General features: G+C 42.1%; 2 protein-coding genes across 5 annotated transcripts; both read right to left on the reverse strand.

Moving 5' to 3' along the window:
* Positions 1-721: 721 nt before the first annotated feature.
* On the reverse strand, positions 722-17675 carry LOC145454520 (eukaryotic translation initiation factor 4B-like). 4 transcript variants are annotated; one of them, XM_080332507.1, is made up of 18 exons: positions 17473-17675; positions 17200-17328; positions 16849-17036; positions 14917-15079; positions 13507-13629; positions 13320-13433; positions 12385-12495; positions 12052-12249; positions 10955-11046; positions 10771-10895; positions 10584-10709; positions 10053-10159; positions 9524-9693; positions 6978-7123; positions 4146-4248; positions 3755-3957; positions 3605-3690; positions 722-1408 (listed from the first exon to the last, which is right to left on the reverse strand). In XM_080332507.1, exons 1-18 carry the CDS (start codon positions 17501-17503, stop codon positions 1251-1253), a joined length of 2373 nt encoding a protein of 790 aa, XP_080188633.1. In that variant the 5' UTR covers positions 17504-17675; the 3' UTR covers positions 722-1250. The 4 variants fall into 4 exon arrangements, with proteins under 4 accessions (XP_080188633.1, XP_080188632.1, XP_080188634.1 ...); XM_080332506.1 differs by having other exon boundaries at positions 11974-12249; positions 17473-17674; XM_080332508.1 differs by lacking the exon at positions 12385-12495 and having other exon boundaries at positions 11974-12249; positions 17473-17674.
* A 1242-nt stretch (positions 17676-18917) lies between these two features.
* On the reverse strand, positions 18918-22081 carry LOC145454523 (palmitoyltransferase ZDHHC6-like). Its single transcript, XM_080332511.1, has one exon. It carries the CDS (start codon positions 21009-21011, stop codon positions 19848-19850), a length of 1164 nt encoding a protein of 387 aa, XP_080188637.1. The 5' UTR covers positions 21012-22081; the 3' UTR covers positions 18918-19847.
* Positions 22082-22088: the final 7 nt, after the last annotated feature.

A 22088-nucleotide genomic window follows, 5' to 3' on the forward strand; every position in this document is an offset into this window, starting at 1 on the left:
TCATTGCTCAATATTTGGTACAGCTTGGTTATCGCCGCTAAACTTTCGCTTTATCTGTTCTCAAACATTTCCCGAGCTGCTCTAGTCAAAAGACGTAGACCGAAGAATTTTATAATGATCGTCGACAAGAGGGTCTGCTACAAGTGGTGTCAGGAGGAGGTCAAGACTGCTACTGTCTGGGGTAGAACTCGAATATCTCAAGGAAGCATAGTTGACAGGCGGTAGGGGAGTTTTTAGGTACTAGGTAATTAGACCCGTATACAATATTAGCAGTAGTAGGCTAAGAAATACCTGCCTATTCTAACCAAGCACGACTAGAATATTTCTTCATCAAACGAAAATAGCGGTAGAATACAATACGCATAGCTTTTGTTTCGCTCAAATAAGACGACTTTCGAGGTAGCAGCAACAGCCCCGCTGATTAGGCAGTTATACTTGCCCACCAGGTTGAGGCAGCAGGGCCACTCACTTTCGTCCAGTGCGACCAATATCAACCGACCAACACGTCGCACAAGTAAAGCTATATAATTGAAACTAAGCCTCACAAACCAGACTAAGTAATCAACCATAAATCTAAGCTGTAAGAACGACTTCTGTATCTGGCCTCGCACACGTCATCGCTACCGATTTAACACACAAAACTCTAGACGTGCTTCCTCGTATCACAGGCGAAAGCAATGAAACCGACGCACACCACAGCAAAACCTTCCTTACCGAGAAATACTATACCATTATTTATTATTTTCAATATCATCCAACTCCAAACCGCAATCAGGAAAACATATTCACAACGCAGAAGATCCGCACAAAATCTCAGCGGAAAAAGACCCAACATTCCATACTTTCACACCAAATACACAGAGACGCGGGCTCGCGACACCCGACCGCTTGCCGAAAAGCGAGAATATCAACTGCAACGCATATAATTCATATCTTCGCGCGAGAGACCTTCATATCACAGCAATAGATAGCAACAAACTTGGTCAGGACAAGTTCAATAACAAAGATCGTTATGATGATCACAATTAACAGTAAACAGCAAGATCTCCGAAAGCGCATCTTGGGAAAAGTTCTCGGCGGCAAATATTCGCTTTTCGTAACTGGCTCATCCGGACGGCAATGCATCAATTACCAATTTCCTCAACCTAGGACAACCTGCGCAGGAGCCCGAATTCGGATCAACTTCAAACGCAAACCAAATAGAGTTCGTTTCACCCTCGGATAGAAGTACGGCGCGCGACGCCGGCGGATTACTCAACCGCGGCCTGATCGTCCTCGTCCTCGATTGTCAGAGCCGAGAATTTGCTCTTTTGCACGAAATCGATGGGGACTTCCGCCTCGGCGTCTACCTCTTTCGGCGGCCGTCTGCTCCTGCTCGGTCCTTTTCCGTGTTGTTGCTCTTGGCCAGCTATGAATGTTGTTAAAGAATAAATAGTTGGACCACGTTAGGGAGTACAAGGAAAACTTTTTCGTTTGATCACTATGGCATGATGGAAATCACGACCACCTAAGGCAAGCAGTTAGTAGTAGGGTTGGATTATCCGGATAACGGTTAAGCGCAGGTTTTTTTATCATCCGATATCCGGATATAACTCTGCCGGTTAACCGGATAAAATAGTATAACCGGATAAAATAGTATCGTTAATAATGTGTTTTGAACTTTTAGGAAGCTTCAATAAGTCGTATTATGAGTGTTTCGATCGGCAAATTAGCGAGAAGCGTGTCGCCAATTAGCGGGATACGTCAATGCACTGTGTAACGCGACGCAATCTCCCGCTGAGAAGTACGCCAAATTAGGTCATTGATTGCCGCGAACTTGGCTATCGTTGCTGGCCTGATTTTTCGAGTCTTCAACAAGCCTATAGTTCCGCTGGCAGAATCACATCTGCAATAGGCTCTGTGGACATTATACCATCACTGGCCTACATAATCGCATCTGCATTGGCTTGGTGCTCACGATATTATCGCTGGCCTGCACAATCGCATCTGCAATAGGCATGGTACGTACGATATCATCGCTGGCGTAACCATGGTCTCGGGCCTGGCATGCGTTGGCTCCTATCTCTTAGTGGCTTGGAGACAATATGCCGCTGAGATTATTATGATCAGCGATAGTGATTAATGAGTGACATTGCGAAACTGAATGACATCGAATGTTCGCATCCCGGAAACATATTCGTTCGTGCGTGCAAGTATAATTGATTTCCGCTGATGCTAAATTCGAAAAAAAATCGACACCACCTCGTTTTATTTAACCCCCCCCCCCTTATTTTTGGCTGGCTACATGTGAATTTCTCATGGAGGAATTAGAGCGAGCTATCATGTCGGCCTCAATTCCGGTATCAGCTACTCGTCCTTCCAGTAGGGCTGGGCAAAATCGAGTACCTGAGTGATTCGATTCCGAATCACGTAAAATACTTCGAGTCGAGTAATCGAGTATCACTCATTATGACGTCATAACAAAATGTGATATGTCAAAGTTCAAATATGTACCTTTTATGCGACCACAAAGAATATAATGCCTGTTATCCATCACATTAGAGATACTTCGGTATTTTTTTTCGACCATACTGATTTATTGCACTTGGTGACAATGTTATGGGATGATCGAGACTTCGGAAATGTGCTATTTACAGTTAACGTTCGTAGCTGGAACTATATGCTTCGTATGTTACGATGCGGCCAATCAAGGTTTCAAGGCTTCGCCAGTGAAAATTAGAATTGAAACAATAATTCTCGTTGATAAATTAACGTTCAGTGACGATATGAGGAGCGTATAATTTCAGTACTCGGAAAAATCGTCTTTTACAACTCTACTCGAATCATTAAAATTAATACTCGATTCAGATTCGAGTACTCGAATCATTGTGCCTAGCCCTACCTTCCAGTACTAGACACCTAAACAGAAGAATGGGCAAAAAGGACGCGCTGCATACTATATTCAGCCTTGCTTACTATAATTCAGCCCATTTTATGGAAGCAGAAAGAGCATTTAATACGTCTGAACTCTTTGTTACAAAACTCCGGTCCCGGCTACAGGATGCCACTATTGATGCGGTGTGCTTTATAAGGAGGGAGCTGCAATTACACTGTGTAATGGTTTTGCAATCCATTTTTCATGCAGACCTCGTGAAATCGATTATCTCCCTCAGGATTCACCATCCGGTTAACCGGTTGGCTAAATTTCAAATATACGGATATATCCGTTATCTGGATAGTGAAAATAATTGATATCCGAACTAACCCTAGTTAGTAGTAAGCAGGCAAAACCTAATCGAGTAGGCCTGCTCCGAAAAAATAGAGGTGTCTTCATTACTGACCACCTGTGCTAGCAAATCTAACAGTGAACACACAGCACACACGAACGTGTTTCACACAAGTCCACATCACAGATCGCTCAGACCCAACACATCGTTTCCGAGATAGAATATGATAAGAAACAACCAATTTCACGCTTGAAAGAGCGAGCACACAGTGCTGCACACACACAGACTCCACATCACCGGTCATTTTGGTATAGAAAACTTTCAAATGTCTCGAGTTAAGAGTAGACACGCGGGCAGATTCCACGCAACTCCACGGCCTATTTAAGGAAAACACTTGCCTGCAGCAGATCTATCACATTCCGGACGGGAATCCCAACTCGAGTCACGAGGTTTCCACGGCGGCCCGTGTCTAGCCCCGTCGCTCCTGAAAACGTTAAGACATGCCACGATCACAACACCGAAGGCAGAGCGCAATTGATATCCGTTACCTCGACCGTTCGTCATTTGCAGGCCGTCGGTCGTAATAGCCTCTGTCTCTGCCGCCGTCATAACCGCGACGGTCGTTGTCGTAATCTCTTGGTCTGCCGCTGCCCCCGTCACCACGTCGGCGGTAGTCTTGTTGGTCGTCGCGATAATGCCTCGGCTGGCCACGGCTTCTGTCGTCTCTGTAGCCGTCTCCAAACTGCCGCGGCTGGAATAAGATTTTGATGCACTGCTATATCGGAATGCCCTGAATCGGAATATATTTCACTAGCGCCCTCAGACCCAAGACGAAGCGCAACGCATCACGGCTCGGGCGCCGATATTTTCTCCACGACGCGGCAGAGCAAGGATGATCCATCACTGGGCACTAGCGAAGACAGTATCAAGAAAACACACCTTTTCATCTCGCCGTCTGTCAATATGCGCTTTGCCTTGCTCTCTGCCGTCTCCTACATTACTAGACTTGCTACGCGTGACGTCGTCCGCACCCTCTGGGGTTCTAGAATAAAGAAAGCCCTCAATTACATAGGGAATGCATTGGTCCCTGCCCGGGTTGAAGATGGGGTTGGGGTTAGTTTTAGGGTGGTAAAGTAACACGCTCAAGTGTCTGGCAACCAGAGGTTTATAAAGCAGATGGTACAGAAATTTAAGTAGCATAGTGAATTTCCACTCAAGTATAAGTATAAGTAGTGATTTACAAGTATGTTGAGTTAGAAAGCATTTTGAGGGGCACATGGGTTAAAGTTATGGTTTGATTTGGATTGATTAAGTCACACCTTCAAGTGGCTAGCAACCAGCGGTGGTCAAAGTAGTCATCATTGGTATGAAAGTATAAGTAGAAGCAATTTCATAGATTCTCCTCAAGTGCAAGTAAACGTATTCTAGGGGATGTGCCGGTTAAATTTGGGGTCGAGGCCATTGCGCAAACAGTGGGCTCAATGCGGTCCCCGAAAAGTTCCTTGGAATTTAGACTATAAAATCAAATTATAATGTGTGCACAAAAACTACTGTATAAACTGAATCGGATAAGCGTTTACTTTGAAGCCTAGTTTATTTACGTACAGTACTGTTCTTACATAACCTACGTACGTCGTGCGAGTAATCCAGCTTTAAAACAAGGCCAATATAGCAAATTATAGTGTAAAAATGAAAGTTACAAGTAGGGCTGGGCATAATGATTTGAGTCGAGTAGTAAAAGACCATTTTTTCGAGTACTGAAATTATATGCTCCTGAGCAATTTATCAACCAGAATTATAGTTTCAACACCATTTTCCACTGTGGAAGCCTTGAAACCTTGATCAACCGTATCGCAGCATATGAAACAAAGTAAAAAGCTACAAACGTTACTGGAAATACCACATTTCCGAAGTCATGATCATCCCACAAGATTGTCACAAAGTACAATGGGATCAGTATATGGTCGAAAAATATTACAGCATCTTCAATGTGATGGATAAGAGGCATTATATTCTTTGTGGACGCATAAAAAGGTTTGAACTTTGACATATTACATTCTGTTATGACGTCAAAATGAGTAATAATCGAATACTCGACTCGAAGCATAATGCGTGATTCAGAATCGAAGCGCTCAGGTACTCGATTTTGCCCAGCCCTAGTTACAAGTCCCAGTTTTCATATTCGAGTACAAAACTTGTTTGTTGCCAAGTCTGTGCTTTGAACTGTTACGCCATACGTTCCCGAATCCTAATTCAAAAAATACTTCAATCGGTGCACGTGATTAGCAGTGTTGGGATGACTTGACTTAAGTCAGACTCGAGTCAACTTTTTCGTACGATTCGACTCGAGTCACTTTGCAAAAATGACTTGACCTGACTCGGCGCTTCAGAAATGTGGATTGACTCGTGACTCGGAGCAAAATTTACGAGTCAATTTCAAGCCATCAGCTTTGTATTCGATCCTTTATTTTGAATGATAATTACAGACTGTAGCGAGTAACTATACAGTTACTCAACGTATTTTATTAGCAGTTCTACGTGTGCTACTGTGCGTGTGCGATACAACGCCTTTTTGCATGCATATGTAACTTTATATTCGCTATTTGATTCAAGATAAAGGGCTAAATTATCTGTCTTTCACATAGATGGAAAAATGTTATGAATATGAATCATCACTCATACTTCGAAAACTCAATTTCACTTGAATTGTGACTTGACTCGACTTGACTCGAGTCACTCAAAAAATCGAGTGACTTGACTTGACTCGAGCCACCTTCGAAATTCGATTGACTTGACTTGACTCGAGTAAAAATCTGCAGTGACTCGAAATGACTCGTGACTCGAAGGTAGTGACTTGATCCCAACACTGGTGATTAGGGGTCAAGCCTCATTCACAAACGATGTTGTGTCAAGCAATGAAAGGTGCGGCTGAAGGCCGACATTTCAACAAGATTTGGCGCACTAAATATTTGTTTAGTGAAGTCAGCTGTGAACCAGTCTTTTCAATTTATGGTGAGCACCGAGCAGGTCTCCGTGTTTAAGGAATATAATGTGAGCCGGCATGTGTACATGTATACATACACTCGGCTGATGCCGGCTAATTAACCAAGCCACAGAGCTAGGAACAAAGCCTAATGCATCCACTTGACAGCATGCGTGAATAATGTAATTCTCCGCTTTCAATTTAGAAATATAACTGCACGCCGCAGTACATCGTCTAAATTTTGTCTTCGCCCGCCATCGTATTTTGTGCTTCACATTTGACCCGCCGGGAAAGATAAGTGAGAGAGATAAGAGAGTCAATTTTGGAGTAACAAGTCACATGCTTCAAGAGTGTGTACTGTGTAGCTAATTGTTAGTATTGAAGCAGAAGTAAAGGTTGCAAATGCATACTCAAGAATATTTACAAGTAGGGATATGCAGGGCAAGTGAAAATGTAAGTATCTTCTGCCTATTTTTGCGTAAAACAGTGGTTCTCAACCTGAGGGCACGCCCCCTTGTGGGGGCGTGAAAGCATTGAAGGGGAGCGCGAAGAAGCGCTCAACTGAAAAAAAATTCGCGCTGGCACGATTTGCCTCCAGTTCACACGTGTTTCTCTATATACAGACCGAATTCTATCCCGGTTGGATTTTGTGATATGACGATAAGGGGGGCACAAAATTTTTCACTATCAAAAAGGGGGGCGTTTTTAAAAAAAGGTTGAGAACCACTAGCGTAAAAGAATGAAGACTGTTAAGTAGAAGTAGTCTCGGTTTTTCATGAGTTTATCACCTTTCGTGCAGATCGTCGTCTTTCGAATTGCCCTCGGCCTCCTCTCTGACGCCCCTGGCCTCGATCTTCGGAGGGCCTCGGGTCCAGGGATTGGCGGCCGGGGCAGGGGCCGGTCGAACGGCCGGCTTTTTGGGCTCAGCTTTTTCCTGAAATTCGTAATGTAGACTAGCAAAAAGGGAGTGACGATGTCGAGAGGGGGCCAGACACTTGCAAGAGTGAATAGTCACGACCGGGGCAAAGATCTGATCCAAGGTGCCCCGTGCAATATCGAATTGGAGTTGCAGACTTTCAACGGGATAAAATGTACAGCTTACATAGGGACGTCGTAGAGCAGTGGTCGGGAACCTATGGCTCGCGAGCCATATATGGCTCTTTTGGGTATAAGATATGGCTCTTTGCCAAATATTTATTTTGTACTGAATTGATCAATATCGCAGTGACTTGTTGGTAAATTTTCATCACGGCCTGAATAACTATTCTCGTCCCAGTATAAACATGTCTTGAGAGGTAAAGACAATGCCGTCTTCAGGTTTAGGGGCTCGGACCCCCTCTCTTCAAAATCATCAAATTTAAGTTTCTGTTATGCTGGCGGCCAATATCACTCGCAAATGCCATGCGCCAGTATTGTTTGTGATATACTGGAGCCGAATCTAGGCACCTGTTAATTGACACGCTAATGATTAGTTCTCTGATTGCACCGTTTATTTAGTTGCCTGACATAACGACTACTCGTGTTGTTAAGATGTCTCTTCTGTAATAAACGTCTATCGTGTGGCGACATCATTTCATGGTGTAACAGGGAGTACAGGCTCTGTATCCTGGCGTGGTGGCAGCGATGGGATTCGAACCTACGCCATTGAAATGACTACTGACTCAAACGTCCTGACGATGTATCCCGAATCGAAATCATGAATTGTGCGATACGTTGAGTCGAAGAGCACAGCAGATATGGCACCGCCCATTTCAAAACGCAGTTTTCAAATACGCATTGTCTTCCTGATCTACGGCGCGAAATGAACGGTTGTGGATGTGACATTCACAATTACAAACTCGAATTACAAACAACGCCATAGCTATCCAGTATCCACGTTCCGTGTAGTAGAAAATTTATGCGTGTATTTCAACGTTATGTTACCGCCGAATACTTTGAGAATGGAGAAGTCGATAAATTTAGGGCGGAGATAATAAAGTTGGATTAGCAATAAAAGTCGATTATCGCGTTCGTCAGGATTTATCAACCTAGGAGTGAAGAAACCGGTTGATCGCAGCGCATAAATTTAGTGTTAATCTCTTGATTTATCAAACAGGAACAAACTATAGATAACTTGTTTTCGATAAAAACTGCGTACCATTCCTACGTACAAATATTTCCGATAATGACCGTGCCGATGGTGTCCTAGGTAATAGCTTCACTTATTATGTACCCGCCATTGCAGAGCGATACCAATACTCTATAATCCATTTCTTAGCTGTAACGAACGAATTGGACACGACCTTCATTTCGCGATGATGATAAATTCGACATATTACAGTGGCAGCGTCGCTATCAGCAGGCTGCTGTTTCATTCAACAAATTGACAACTGATGGCTTATAACGCGTTTTCGCATTATGATGCAACAGATAACGCCACTTGATTGAAAACTCGGGACACCTCGACTAACCATCGGGCGTAATCTTTCCAACTTGATGAGTCGCGATTAGCAGTATTTAATCACACGATTAGCAATATTCCGGATCAGCTAACTTTATTATCTCCGGCTGAGTTGCGTCCCAATTAGCAGTTTTTAATCACATGATTAGCATTCTCCCGGATCAGCTGACTTTATTATCTCCGCCCTTGGATTTTCGGAATCAGTGAATCAGTGTGACAGTCACATTCGATTAATATCAGTTATAAATTAAAAGCTACTTATACAAGGAATTGCGTTATCCTTGGTGGAGGCTTGGCTCGTCTACGTCTTACCTCTCGTTTCGAGCTTTATTTTCCGACAATAAATACCAGTTTTTACAGAGAAAATGTGGCGCACACGAGGAATCCCATGTAGTGAGTTCGAATTAGTGCTACAATGACGTCACGAATTTCTAATTGTGACGTAACAGTTGATTGGCATGTATGGCTCTTTGGGAGTTGAGATGGAAAAAATAGGGCCAATATGGCTCTACGAGCAAAAAAGGTTCCCGACCACTGTCGTAGAGTCTAAATCGAAATTGTTAGTAGAAGTCTCAAGTCGTAATTTCTTCCACGGGAGCGCACAAACGAATAAATGGAACATGCGCCGTTAAGGCCAGGTACAGCGATGAAACCATTAGAATCAACATTTTTGAGCAGTAATAAACCCAGAGCATTGACACGACGACACATAGTCTATGCTGTCTTAGTTGTGACTGACAAATGTTAGTCAAGCGCACTGCGTACCTGTCACTATTTTCTCTGCAGCCATATGGAGGGTCCACATCCTAATCTATTTCAATTTGGTCATGTATGACGCTATGGCGAGTGAAGCTCGAACACAAAGCAATGCAAATCGCAGACGGAAAGACGTACCTGGTCCGGTTTTTGCCTTGCCGATTGCGGCTGAGACCTGCCCCAGGCGGATTGCTGCGGAGGCGGCGCCGGTTTGAATTCATCCTGCTGCGCCGGCTTGTCTCTGTCTTTATCGTCCGCGTAGCCTTGTTGCCTTCCTGGGGAAGTACTCCTGCGCCTCGAGGTCGTGTCTAAAACCATAGGTTGTCAGTAATAAAATACTTCTACTCAAGTATAGATTTCGTGCTCATGTGGTTTTGCTCAAGTGGTTATGTTTTAGACTACTTTAACTTCAACCTGATCTGATAGTTTTATAAAATTTGGATTTTGTCAAGTAGAAACTACTTTCGGGATGTACTTGCATGATTTTGACTATTTCTACTTCTAGACTAGTTTTGATTTTTTTGACAAAACTTGTTTACTTGCTTGGAAATCGCCACTCGTACTTGAGTAGAAATTTTTGAAGTTACTTCTAGTTGAGTATGGCTGATTACTGCTCTGAGCACCTACTTCGACATATCCATATTCGAAAAATGCGTCTGTACTGTACCTCGATAGTCTTTTTCCGACGACAGTCGACGAGCGCCTCGGCGTGGCGAAGAGGGATAGCCGTCGTCCGACCTTTCGCTGGATTGTCTGGACGTGTGGCGGGGACGCCTGAAAAAGAGAAGGAATTGAGACAAAGAGCTCTGCCACTTCAGGAAGAGATTTATCGGCATCGGAGTTCAAATTCCGATATATTCATCGACTCAATTACATGAAAAAGTAAAGATTTACGGGACATGTAAACTAGGAAATATAAACGACGAAAAGCATGGCAACACGTGAACTCGTACGACTGTCCTAAGGTAAGTGAATTTGCGCAATTCAAGAAGTCTAAAATGTAATGGAGGTTTGGATTTCGTTTTTAAAGCCTGTGTAAACTTTCGTTCTAAATAGCACGAGACCGTGAAAAGGTATCCAGCAGGCGTACAGAAAAACATTAAATCGACGAAGCAGTCGTTTCAAATTGTATTAGTTTCCCTCTTTGTTACACCTGAAGCTCCCTACACTAGATCAAGCACTACGCACGGCAGTTCACCTTTCATCCTCGGCCGCAAACACCTCTCGCTCACGCTCCCTCTCCTGCCTCCGTTTCTCCTCGATCTCCATCTCCCGAGCCGCAGTATCCACTGGCTTGGCACCTCCGAAAATGGACGAACGCGACCTGCAAAAAGCGCTCATACTTCACCGCGTTATTAATGCGGTGCCCGGATCGCGGCCCTTACGGTGCTTCTTCCGTTTTCTTATCAGTATCCAAGGGTTTCGTCCTGGGTTGCAATTTCAAAAGAGGCCGGGACGCAGGTTCCTCCCTTTTCTCTTCCGAATACCGACGGTCGCCGTCCCTACGGCTCTGTTATGTAACATAGAAAATTACACCACAGTTGAGATATCGGTTCACAATTTTCGTACATAGCCATCGTCACGTCTGTAATCCTGCCCTTCGCGATAGTCGCCCCCGTATCGGCTGCGGCCGTAATCGTCGCCTCGGCGTTCGTAGTTGTCTAAACAAGGCACGGTGTTATGGTTTGATTAATTCTCGTCTAGAACGCCTGTGAGATTTTTCAGACCGATTCTCAAAAACCAGCTAGAAAAATGCCCGCAACTGCCAGAATTATGGTAAAACCAGTGGCCCATAACCATGAAACTTTGTATACTTTGCAAGTCGATCTAATGTTAAAAATTTCAGTCAAGATCACTGATAAAAATTTGAAAAAACATGTTTATTTTTTTAATTGAAACCTGTGTTTTACTGTCTTACTGGACACCCTTCAGCGACTTTATATTGTATGAGTTGCAATAAATTTTCAAGTTGAACACGCATCTCTGGCACGCAGAAAATTGACATTATGAAACTAAATCTTACCCGGAATCACACAAACGCAATAATGATCAGCTACGCGAACGTCTCCGAAAGTCTGCCGGGCTCATATTCAAATGTTCATAGGATCATTTTGCCAATAAATCAGTTGTAATTAACAGGACCAAAAACATTCAATGTGCCGTGTCGTCTGTTCTCCTTACTACAGGCACCAGACATTTTCAAGATACCGTACAGACTCTTGATATTTTCAATATCAACATTATTTTTCGCATTTGAGAAGAAATGTGCTCGTGGAAACTAATAATATCTGTTTCAAGATCACCCTAAGTGAAAAACTTTAACTGCAACGGTACTTTTTAGTAACATTTAGTAATTCAGAGTCAGTGCATATAGACAAACTCTGATTCCCGCCAGTATGTGTTTCCCAGACTCCAAAGAGTACTACAAAATTTCTGCGACTCCGACTTATCAATTGAAACCCGACTCCACAGCCCAGGTTTGACTGCACGTAAAGAAATTCGGATCACAGGTAGCGTAGAATTCCTGGTTGCACATATGCACGGCCGTCTACCGGCAGGCATGTCAGCCTGCGACACATGACAATCACCTCTGCCATAGCCATATCCGCTCCGACTTTCGCCGTATCCGCGATCACGATCATATCTACTGTAAGAAGTTCTTTCACCATAGCGATCTCTGTCATATCCACCACGGTCCCTGTCGTAACTCCTATCGCCTCCATATCCCCTATCACCGCCATAGCCTTGGTCGTTATTGTAGCGCCGACCACTGCCATAGCTGTCCCGATCGCCATTGTATCCTCCACTGTATCCATAGTCTTGGTCCCGACTCGAGCTTCGGCCGTACGAGTCATATTGATTATCTAGAAAAGCAATATCACAATGCTTCAGTTATCGGTACATTCGAGAACATTCTTACAAAAAAGTTAGTTAAGGGAAGGCGAAATTAGTATTAGTTGATTACGATTAGGTTGGCTTCCTCACTAACGAAGCACTACCTCCATAATGACGGTTTCCGTAGCCATACCCACTCCTTCTATCATCACGATGGTCTCTGTAGCGATCGCGATAGTCATCTCGGTCCGAGCGATATTCACTCTCGCCATAACCTCGGAGAAAATTTAGCCATCGTTTAATAACGTGTAACAAAATATTCTACGTCTAGGTGGTGTGTGCAGATCGAGGGCGGAGAACCTAGTACTGGGGGGCCTGTATGAATTGCACATTTCAGGCTGGCTGAATACTTTTTCACTGCCCAATTAGGAATTGAAATACTGGAACGGGTGAAAAATATCCTTTACTCAAATATTTGCCATCATGAGATTTAGTTTGTAAAATAAATTTTTCACTTATAAAGAATATTCAATCTTTTTCATGTTTTTGCATACGGGGCTGTGGAGTCACTGCACTTTACCCCCGACTTAAACTCGCACTCCCGAAATTTTCAATATACAGACTCAGACTATGGAAACTTCAAACATACCGATTCTAGTTCATAATAATTACTCTACAGAAGTCCGTCTTCTAGCGAATATTCTTAGAAAATTATTCATACCGTTCATTACATTTTGAGCTTTGAACTTTAATTTAAAAAAATAAATTTGAGGTAGTTATTCTACGTGAAAAACTTGAAAAGTTCTGCAACTGCACTTTTAGAAACATTCATTTCAATTTCAAAGTAGTCATAGTCAGAATATTTCAACGTACTCCGACTCCAGCCAGTGTGCGTTTCCCCAACTCCAAAAGATGTTACAAAATTTGCGACCACGACTCCATCAAGAGAAAATGTAACAAAACTCGAACTCCACAGCTCTGGTTGCATACTTCAGTCAAATTAAGACGGGGACACAATAAAAACAGAAACGGCCCCAGTTTCCCCACCCCCAATGCACACAAGATGATAGGGCCGGCTTCTTGGCTAGTGAAGCACTACCTCCATATTGTCGGTTTCTGTAGCCGTAGCCATACCCACTCCTCCTATCATCGCGATGGTCTCTGTGGTGATCGCGATCATCTCGGTCCGAGCGATACTCACTCTCGCCATAACCTCGTAGAGAAAATTATGTCGTCGTTAAACAACACCCATGCATCGAGAGCAGGCCTATGCCGGGATGTTTTACCTCTAGCCGGCGGTTTGTATACATCATCAGGCTTCCGTCTCCAGTCTCCGTCAGTTACGTCTGGTCCTTCTGACATTCCCATTCCAAAGCTGCCGTAGCCCCGGTTACCGCCACGGCGATTATCTGAACAGCAACGTAGTAAGAGTGGTTTTGGGGGTTCTGAAGGGCAGTGATTCCGAACAAGACCTTAGTTTTTTTTTTCAAATTGACTCTTTCAATCAGTTTTATGTCAACCTCCTATTGTAAATTCAAAATAATTGGTTGCAATATACTATTATTAATTTATCTTAAAATATAATTGTTTGTCTGATTTAGTTAATCTTCAGCAATTTAGTGTTTCAAAAGTTTCCGGCAATAGACTGCCATAATAAGTTCATCTCATCATCCCTGATATTTTTCTTTTATTGTTTTGACGTCTTGGTGGAAACTTTTCCTTCACTCTTATCATCATAATGACCAGGAAATATATCAAGATGACTGAACAGGAGGTGAACATCATTACTCATGTTTTCTCCGAATTATCCATATGCAGATATCAATTTTCAGACCAACTGTTTGTAGTTGGGTGCTTTGTGATCTTTCAGAACGTTTTTTTCCCTACACCAATCATGGAATTCCATACACTGAGCACTTTTCTTAGCATGAAATTAGAATCTTCCGTTTGTATTCGAATATCTGAGGCTCATCAAAGATACCAGCTTTACGATTCCCATTTGAAAGGGATACTAGATATGTTCACTTTGTTGGCTCGGCAGGAATTTGTCCATTTACAAGTCGAAAGACATGGGACGCATATGATTGTTGTAGTTAAGCTCTTCAAGGACAAATTTGATAGCGTTTTACTCCTCTTTCGTCTTGATAGGCTGGTACAGGTACAGGAAAAATACATTTCTGTTGTGCAAAAGTACAATTTTTAGGCTTAACAAACTGCTTTTTAGACAAACAAAGATCTTGAATCAAGTCATTGATTGTATAACGGAGGATGAAATGAGGGTTAATTATATAGTCGGTTATCTATTTATGCGGAGTACAAAGGTACCAAAGCTTCTACTTACTTCCTACCAAGTGAAATATAAAGGGGTAATTACAGTGCTTTGGGCTTTTTAGGGTTAGGCCCATACATATCTCCTAAAGTAGAGCCAATCTGGAAAAACTAATGTGACATTCGTAATCAGCAACCTTGAAATCCTGGAAAAGACTCCTGGATGTTCTGCAAATTTTTTTTTCCATTTTGTTGACCAGTGTAATCAGAGTTATGACACAATCCATATGTTTAAGATTTGTCCTCATATTGGAGGGTGATATTCTGTCTTACATAACTAAATGGTCCTTTATTTTTGACTTGTCGATTGCAACCCTGCCAAAAATCCATAACCGCCATGGGTTGTTTACCAACTTATTGTAAACTACCGTTTTGATTCTTGGATCCTGCAACGTCGACCTTGATCTGCCGTTTTTGCAATGTTTCCTCGTTTTGCTGCAGTGCTCCGATCAACGACTGACGATCCTCAAACTCAACGTAGCCGTACCCTTTGAATCTTCCACTCTCAAGGGGCAACCGCACCGACGCCACCTGGAAAATTCAAGCCGGGATTTACCAATGGTTTGAACACAAGGCATTCAACAAGAATCATCTAGGAACTTTTTGGTATACTGATTGATAGCCGACACTGGAATTTTGAATAGAAGTATTTCATACATATGAGTCATCAGAGGTGGCCAGTAACGAAGTACTTCTACTTTTTGAAGTACTTGAAGTAGATTTTGCCTACTCACACTACTTTCTAAGTAGTCATGATTTTAGACTACTTCTACTTCTACTTGACAGTTTTCAGTTTTGTAGGCAAAAATAAGCGTAGAATACCTACTTACTTACTTACTTGTGAACCACCACTCCTACTTCTACTTGAGTAGAAATTCCGGCGTTACTTCTACTTCTACTTGAGTAGCGACGGTGACTACTTTGACCACCTCTGTGAGTCATCGAGATTTGCTAATCAAGGATACATGATTCTTGGTCTTGCAGTTATGCAGTATGCTTACTAAGACAGCATAGATAAACAAACACGATTAATGGTAAGGCAAGAAGTTAGGGTAATTCAATATCAAATTTGTAGAATCTTTTGTTCATTTCATCAAGATCTAATTAACGATTATCGTGTTCAAGTAAGATGCTTTGCTGATGTCAACAATTGTCAATTCAACATAATCATAGTAGCCAGTGGTAACTCGACTTGCTGCTCAGTAATCACCAACAGTATCATGCATAGTAACGGTGACTGGTGATCATAAATAAACATTGGTTATCAGCAGGGTTGTAATGACTAGAATCGCAATTTTTTCAGTGACTCGAGTCATTTTCATAAATACGGAAAATGACTCAATTCAACTGGAGTGACTTTGTGTATTGACTCGTACTCGAGTCATTGACCACGACACGGCCATGTCATATGACTCGAGACTCTGACGGCTAAGACAGGAATTTCCTAGCAACAAGGAATAGTAATTAGCATTTCGTCTACCAGTACTCGTACATGAATATTAGGGTCAGAAACTGTTGAAATTGAAGAAAATTAGCATATTGCATATTATGAATACGAGGCATTCGATTTCACCCAAGCAGAGTTGTAAAAAAGTGAGTGGAGCATTCCTTTACACGAAACTGAACAGAAAACACAATGACTTGGCCTCGAGTCTTTGCACAATGAATTGGATTCGACGATGAATTGAAAATGACTTGATTTGATTCGAGTCAAAACTAAAAGCTGAGTCCGACCGACATTGGATTTTCGGGCCCTTACTGATAGCCAACACCTTCACCGATGTATTCAGCCGGCATTCAAACAAGGTGGAATTTACCTTTAAACGCGCATTTCCAAAACTTCAGAGCATTTATTTTAACAGCTTTACACCCGTTGTCATACTCAAACATGAAGTATGAAGTAGAAAGGTTGCATCTGGATACCTTCAAAGTGCAAGCTATATGAAATGTACAGCAATGTTCCCAGTCAAGCGGTCAACGATTATAGTTTTTTGATTTCCTACCAGCCATGTTGTGACGTCACAAAAATTTCCTAGCATTTTTCACCTCCAATGGCCAATACCGATAATCCTTTCAAAGTGTGGTATCGACTCGATATTATCGGCTCTCACTATAAGTAATATTGCCTTGTCACTTGTGTACAGCCCTGTTCATCATTAGCGATGGCGGACGAACATACAGATTTGCTTCAGTGAAATATGAGCATTTTTCAAAATTACAAAATGAACCACTTTGGTCGTACCAAAAAAATGTCCACCAAATGGACAACCTCTTATCATATTCCGAATGTCTGAAAGTACCTTTAAATCTTTGAAGAATTCATGTAACATCTGCTCATCCGCTTCATACGGCAAATTTCCTACAAATGCAGTGAACGGTGGCTCTTCAGGCACTTTGCTCAGGTCCACCTCAATTGTTCTCGAGGACCGTGGCCCAGTCGGTAAGCTTGACAGGATTTGCTTGTTCTGAGTGCTTTGGTACACCATATCTACGGAAAAAGTAGATATGTAATTGCCAGAAATAATACAGCAGAATCAAGTTCAATAATTACGACATAAAATGAGCATTAAAATTGATTTCTCATTCCATTTCACAAAGAATATGAAAAACGTGTCATTATTGGATCCAAGAAATGAATATATGGTTCGAACCTGCGCCATCCAGATCTTCAGATTCATCTGCCCAGTCTAGAGTCTTGACAGGTGCACTTGTGGGAGCATCTCCGAGGAAATCGTTCAAGGAAAAGGTGGTTCCCTTCTTCTTCTTGCCCTTTTTACCCGCTGTGAAAAAAACCTATGATCAATATATTATTAGGTCTATTAGTTATGCTATTAATATCAACAAAAATTGATTTTGTGGGTCGTCTTCATGTGTCTATATAACAACATAGCCTAGTCGAGAATATAATACTGCTAGTAGGTTACCCAAGGGCTGTTGTTGGTCTTGGCTAGACATAATAATATCGAGGCTGTCTTTGCTATCCGTAAATGAATGTTCGATCTGAAATTGTGAAGTTCCCAACGCGCGTCTTCACTACAATACACATTTGCCGGGAGAGTTCTGAATTTATGATACAGCTGCACTAGATTTAGTCTGTGACAAAAATAACACAGTGAATTTCAACTGACTTTAAGCTGATACATAAGAGCTATAGCCCTGTCTAACTGACACCGGCAACATCACCAACACATAACAACACCGCCGTATTTCGCCTAACGTCACGAGGGTCAAATGACTGATTCTTCAACATCGCGACACGCATGCTGCTGAAATTCTATCCTGAAAGCTGATCTCGGATAGAATGGAACATGGTTGCCACATGGTGTCGTTACTGGTAATAGTGTCCACTGTCCAGTCCAACTTCTGCATAGGCTTCGCAAAGGCACGGTGATCCCGTTGCGTAGATAGTAGATAGATGTTTAGTGATTTGCACGATTACTCTAGTTCTATATATCGTATAGTTAGCGAAAGTTAATGCAATTACACATTGATCTCCATTCTGTTATTTGTGCTTTCTACTTCGCAACCGACCGAGGTACGCGCTTCCGTAAACCTATGTCAACGCCGGTAATAAAAATAATGACAGAGGATGGTGCTAACTGCTAAGACTTGTAGTCAACGTTATACTGGGGCTAAACTCTATAACACTCGTCGTACCTATGAAGGGTACAAGTTGGCCACCAATCCATCATCTATAAGCAGTTGCCTTTGCATCACGGCGTAACTGTCAGCGCGACCAGTCAGCCATGCTACCCTCAGTAGTTCTTATACCTCCTTCCTACCATAGTCGTTTACAGCACCTACCGTCCCTAACGTCTCAACATGGCTCGCTACAGTTTCGATACATATCGTAATCTGTGGTGTTTTGAACCGATGAGAATGGCAATAAACAATCATGATGATGCTAGTCGATCCTCAAGGACCACGACTGACCTATCAATCTCGCCTTCCATGACGTGCCACCCCATTTATTTTTGTCGCTTGCTTTTTTCTATACCATCTTCTTTACTTTTCATTCAGTGTGCATGCCTCCTATTTACATCGCCTAGGCAAAGGTGGGTGTATGATTCCATAGACTACTCCGTCGCTTCGACACCTTCCTATCTTTTCATTGTATCGCATTTCGCAGTGTATTGAACCGATAAAATTGCTAATAAACCAATGATGATGATTACCTTGCGGTTATATATCCAGGCCCAGCACAATCATCCTAATCACAAATACTCAACAACTAAAGTTACGCGCAAATTCAACAATTCCAGAAGTATCTGGTTGAAAATGCCAACCCTCTGCTATGACACACGTAGGCCTACTTATCTGCTCCCGTATTGAAATTATATCATCCGGAGACGATATCACAGCCTGTAAATCAGCTGACAATGCTGCGTTTTATTGTGCTAGGCAGAATAGACAAAAAAAACAATTAATAATTAAATGCATATTTGCATAGCTATTTTGAGGAAACATCACATTGCAAATAGGACTAAAGCTGAAGCAGTACTATTATTAATTAGGCGCCATGATCCTACTAAATCCATAGCATTGAGAATATCAGGAAAATTTGAAAGGATCTCAGATTAAACACGGTTAGGTCTGCAAATAATAAATTCTGATAGCCATAACTTGGTTTATAATTTAATGGTTGTCAGGTATCGTTGAAGCAAACCACAGTATCACGTCTACAAAACGGCTATGAAAGCATTGTGAAATAAAAAAAATCTCGTCTAGCAGTATAGTATAACGTACTCCTTAGCAACTATTCGAATTCCCAATGTTTAACACACCATATGTACGAAAATAAACCTACCACTACCATCACAGTAGTTTGGGATGGAGGGTTGCTGATTAATGTAAAACCCAAAATGCAGGGATTAAAAATGCTGGCGTGAACATGATAAAAATATAGAAGTGGCTGAAAAATTATTTTAGCACTGATGCGAAGTCACAGGTCGATATGGACGTACTGAGTGCAGAGGATGCCACAATATCCAGACCAAAAATTTGGTAGGAGTAAGGTATCTTTCAACACCCTCTGGTTATGCAACTCATTTCATACATATGCAATATAATTTCAGTTTCCATATCCTATTTTCTCTTGATACAAGGCATGGGTGTGGACGTAGCCAGGTAGCGACAAATAACTGGCGAGGGGGAATATGGACCCCAACCAACCGGGGAGGTAACCAATATACTCTGAGAAGGCCTTTTTTTGCGAATCCCAGAATTAGAGGATTCTAATATGATGTGCGAAGGTTATAACTCCAGGCAGACAAAACAAGATGTGTGCAGGAATTAAAATTCATTTTCGCTTCTTTGTGTAGTCTGCATTGTCATCCAATTCAGATACTTTTCCCAATCGTTTCGCGCATTGTTTAGGAAACCAGCCTCTTACTCGCTTTCCGTCAGCTTCCTCTTCCTGTGTGAGAACTTTATTTCCATAGAGCCAATACTTCGTGCCACGAGACACTTGAATTTTATCCCCAATTTTCAAGGCAATTCTTGGTTCATCAGAGAACGGAATACAGCAGCAAGTGCGAATTCCTTTTGTACAAGGCAGCCACCAGCCAGAATAGCACTCGGTCACCTCAAACAAAACCAGCCTTTGCATTTTTTCTCTTTTTTGCTCCAACTGTTCAATTGATAACGAATAGTTGGTGCATCCTTCAACCACAGGCCATGAAAATCCGTCGCCTACTGGCGTACATTTCCAGTTGATAACCTGCTTGATATTTTTGGAAGTTCCTAAATTATATGGATACACAAACTTGCCAGAATTGTTTGTCATTGCTCTGTCAATAGCTTTATCGACTATCCACTGCTCGATCCCAGTTTTGTTGGAGATAATTACTCTTGCTTGTTGATAAAAGAGCATCCCAACAGCCAGTATTGTGCCAAAGGCCAACCCACTTGCGATCAAGTTCGCGAGAAATGCATTCACACTAAAATTAACAGTGGGGGGATATCTTCGATACAGATCTACAGTCCACAACAGTTGATATAATATTGTCATGACACAAACTATGAGAGCATGCAAGCAGCCTACTGGAGCGAAAAAGAGGAACAAGACAAAGTTGCTGTGGTTCAAGTGGCCGCAGCAAGTGTTAATCCATGGGCAATGGTGATCCATTTTCATAACACAACGTTTGCATGTACGGCAATGGTGCGCTCTCGGCGGCTTGAACCCTTTACATGAGTGACAGAATTGAAGATATTTCTCAGCTTCTTTATCATCGGGTCTCCAGCCTTTAGGCACGAATCCCGGTCCAATGATGACAGCCCAGAAATAATTATGAAGAATAAGTGCCAGCCACACTGTCAAAACCATAAGATTGTATCCGCCGGCAATGGAATACTTTGGAGGAGCAAGCCATAGGTAGCTATCAATAACCGCGACCGAGTAACAGGTGAATGTTACAAACAACGCGATGAATGGCCCGATATGAAATAATCGCCTCAGTGCCATATTACCAACTCATTGGCTGAAGAAAATCAAAGAGAGATACAGACATTATTTTCATTCAATCGAAATACATAAAATAAAACAGCAACAATATATGGGATGATCAATACAACCTTCTGCAGTTAACTAGTGTGATCTCTCTTTACATGAATTTGTTGAAGAAATGTCCAAGAAAAAGAAAAGTAATATTATGGGTAACAGTAAAGCAACCAGAAAGTATATAAAATTGGGAGCAGCAGCCTTACTATAAGTTAACAGGTCAATTTGTGCGAATCAACTTCAGTCTTCAATCACTCTTCTACATTTCATGATAAATTATTTTGAGAATCATCATAATAGGGTAGCACATCTGTCAGCTGCTCACTGGAAAGATAATAATTGCAAAGAAGTCTCGAGTAGGACGCATGGGGGATGACACATTTCGATTTCAGACAACTGAACCCTTGGTTAGTGGACTGGACGCCAATGTCCCAAGTCTGAACGTCATGTCACATTGACACAGGACACTTACCTAATTATCAAATTTCCTTTAAACTGACGGCAGCTTGGATATCGATCACTTGACGTTTGTGCTCTTTCACTCTATCATTTTACCACGGTATGTTTTAACCAAGTCTTTCAGTGTGTATATTTATTATGGTATACGATTCAGGATTCAGATGGCATCTAATTTAAGCCGTATAAGCTCTTATAAACATGAAATAAGGGCACAGCATTTTGCTCAAGTCGTCTGAGCTTATACGTTCAATATCATATTACCAAGCTATTTTCCTATACTACCGTGTATCTTCGTTTCCTTTTCATTCAGTGTGCATGCCTCCTCTTTGCATAGCCTAGCTAGGCGAAGGTAGGTTTCTGCTTCCAGAGACTACTCCAAGTCGCTCCGACACCTCCGTATCTTTTCATTGTGTTGCATTTTGGTGGCGTGTTGAGCTGATAAAAATTGCTAATAAACTAATGATTATCACCAAACCAACAACACAATCCATAATGGAAAATGCGGAACGCAGATCTGAGCAAAGCAACTCTAAAACGCGGAAAAGGCAGCAAATCAAAACTGAGAGCTGGAGGCGGAAATAA

The sequence above is a fragment of the Botryllus schlosseri genome, chromosome 13 (assembly GCF_051294905.1).
Source record: "Botryllus schlosseri isolate E-star chromosome 13, Bs_hap1, whole genome shotgun sequence".
NCBI lineage: Eukaryota > Metazoa > Chordata > Ascidiacea > Stolidobranchia > Styelidae > Botryllus > Botryllus schlosseri.

Coding starts and splice junctions, on each gene's coding strand:
- LOC145454523 (XM_080332511.1), bottom strand. CDS start 21,011: ATGGCACTGAGGCGATTATTTCATATCGGGCCATTCATCGCGTTGTTT.
- LOC145454520 (XM_080332506.1), bottom strand. CDS start 17,503: ATGTCTAGCCAAGACCAACAACAGCCCTTGG. Junction 12,496..13,319: donor CAGAAACCGACAATATGGAG/GTAGTGCTTCAC, acceptor ATTTTCTCCGAG/GTTATGGCGAGAGTGAATAT. Junction 11,047..11,973: donor CGGATATGGCTATGGCAGAG/GTGATTGTCATG, acceptor TGCCTTGTTTAG/ACAACTACGAACGCCGAGGC.